General features: G+C 27.1%; 1 protein-coding gene across 1 annotated transcript in view; it reads right to left on the minus strand.

Moving 5' to 3' along the window:
* Window positions 1–374, minus strand: part of LOC109861083 (ataxin-8-like) — a 6,426-nt gene extending 6,052 nt beyond the window's left edge. Inside the window, exon 1 of the mRNA XM_020440594.1 lies at window positions 145–374. Within this exon, the coding sequence (XP_020296183.1) occupies window positions 145–374 (230 nt within the window). The remainder of the gene's footprint in view (window positions 1–144) is intronic.
* Between the last annotated feature and the right edge of the window lie 1,600 nt (window positions 375–1,974).

A 1,974-nucleotide genomic window follows, 5' to 3' on the forward strand; every position in this document is an offset into this window, starting at 1 on the left:
ATCGTACGGTGTCGAATAATTTGGTGTCGAATAAATCTGTGTCGAATCGAGCGGTGTCGAATCGTACTGTGGTCAATAGAGTATCACCCCAATTATTGTATTTATTAACTAACAATAGTGTTATATGGAATAACTTATTGTTACTTGTTTATTTCTGGTTGCATTTCTTGCTGTTCTTGTTGTTGTTCTTGCTGCTGTTTTTGCAGCTGCACCAGTTGCTGTTGCAGCTGCAACTGGCGCTCTTTATAAGTGCGCAGCCGCTGCTGCTGTTCCTGCAACATTTGTTGTTGTTGTTGTTGCTGCTGCTCGTGTTGTTGCAGCTTTTGTTGTTGCTGCTGCAGCTGTTGTTGTTGCTGCTGAATAATGCTCTGCATCATTTCTCGCGATGTGTTTTTGTGTAAAAACAAAAGAATATATTTCAGGAATCAATATATATACTTAGTAATGTATTTTGTTTCATATTTATAAAACTGATATTTAAATGTTTTTATAATTACATATGACTATTAACATTTCAAAACAAATAATAAATTATCATTTATTTCTAAACATAATAATATTAGTTTCATAACAAAAAACGCTATCATAATAAAAAATGAGTAAAGGATCAATACAAGCCAGTATGCAAAATTAGTAATAAAAAGTTTTATTGTAACGTTAAGAATCAGACGTTTCGGCCTTATTGGATCTTTTCTGTAGCGATAATAAACTCATATTAAAAACTTAAGAAAAAAAAGTACAAGATTTACCAGTATAAATGAGAAATATAACAAATCTGCAAACATAAATAAGTAGATCTTAATTTAAAAATGAGCAAGTTGACATCAGGATCAAGTTTTTAAAAAACTGGTAATTATCAGAGAAATGCTATGTAATAAGTAATTCAAGTGAAGAAGTTTGTAAAACCATGTAATCAATTAAAAAAACAAAGGCAAAAAACACTTAATCAAGAAAAATTTATATTAATATGTAATAGACCAAAATTTAAATAAAAATAAAGTACTAATATACTAATGTTCACGCTTTAAATGCCTTGCTTATAAATATAATATTCTCTTACACGATGACAAAGCTGGTCAAAACTCAAAGCAACAGAAGTATACAAAAGAAAGAGTTATTATTTAAATGTATACAACTGTAAGAAAAAGAAGTACGGTTTTAATTGCTTGTATAAGACAAAATGTTGAAATTCTTTTGGTTTTTAATATGGAGCATCTCAGAAACAGATATCTTAACATAAGATTTCTTCATGTTCAAAATTTATGCATCTTACCAATCAAAGTCATATCTGAAGTCATCAATTCTTTATTCTACAACAATATGATTAATTATTATATTTTCTTACTTATCTGATTGTTATGATTCAATTCGAGATTTTTTATTTTTGTCCTTTTTGCTGTAATCAACATAAATAACATTATATCAGCATGATAGCAGTGTGATATTCAGTGTGGTACACATTCTTGTTCTGTGGGTTAAAGAATCTTCATAAAATTTAAAATATATAGATTTAAGAATGTTTCAATATTTATTCAATATTTACATTTACTTCATTTGTTTATTTTCATAAATCTTCTTAATATGTTGAGTGTTACATACTAATACTTAGAAGAATATACTTTTGTACTTAGTATAGATATAATTTTGTTAAAAGATCAATAAATTCTTATTCTATAGAGGTGTAGAACGTTGTGTAGAATGAGACTATTATGTATCAGCAGCAAGCAAATATAGATATAAAATAAAAATTAATGAACAAAATTAGATGTATACTAGGTAAAAACAAAAAGAGTATTTATACTCTTCTTAGTATTATTATGTAAGAATTTGAACAAATAAAGTAAATTTATAAAGATGTAAAAAGATTTTCAGATAGAAGTATATATTAAGATTTATTAAGATTCTTTAGATTCACCAAACAACAATGTATATCACTCTGAACATTACTGAATATCACAGTGTAAATCACACCTA

The sequence above is a fragment of the Pseudomyrmex gracilis genome, unplaced genomic scaffold (assembly GCF_002006095.1).
Source record: "Pseudomyrmex gracilis isolate BER0280 unplaced genomic scaffold, ASM200609v1 scaffold_564, whole genome shotgun sequence".
Classification (NCBI taxonomy): domain Eukaryota; kingdom Metazoa; phylum Arthropoda; class Insecta; order Hymenoptera; family Formicidae; genus Pseudomyrmex; species Pseudomyrmex gracilis.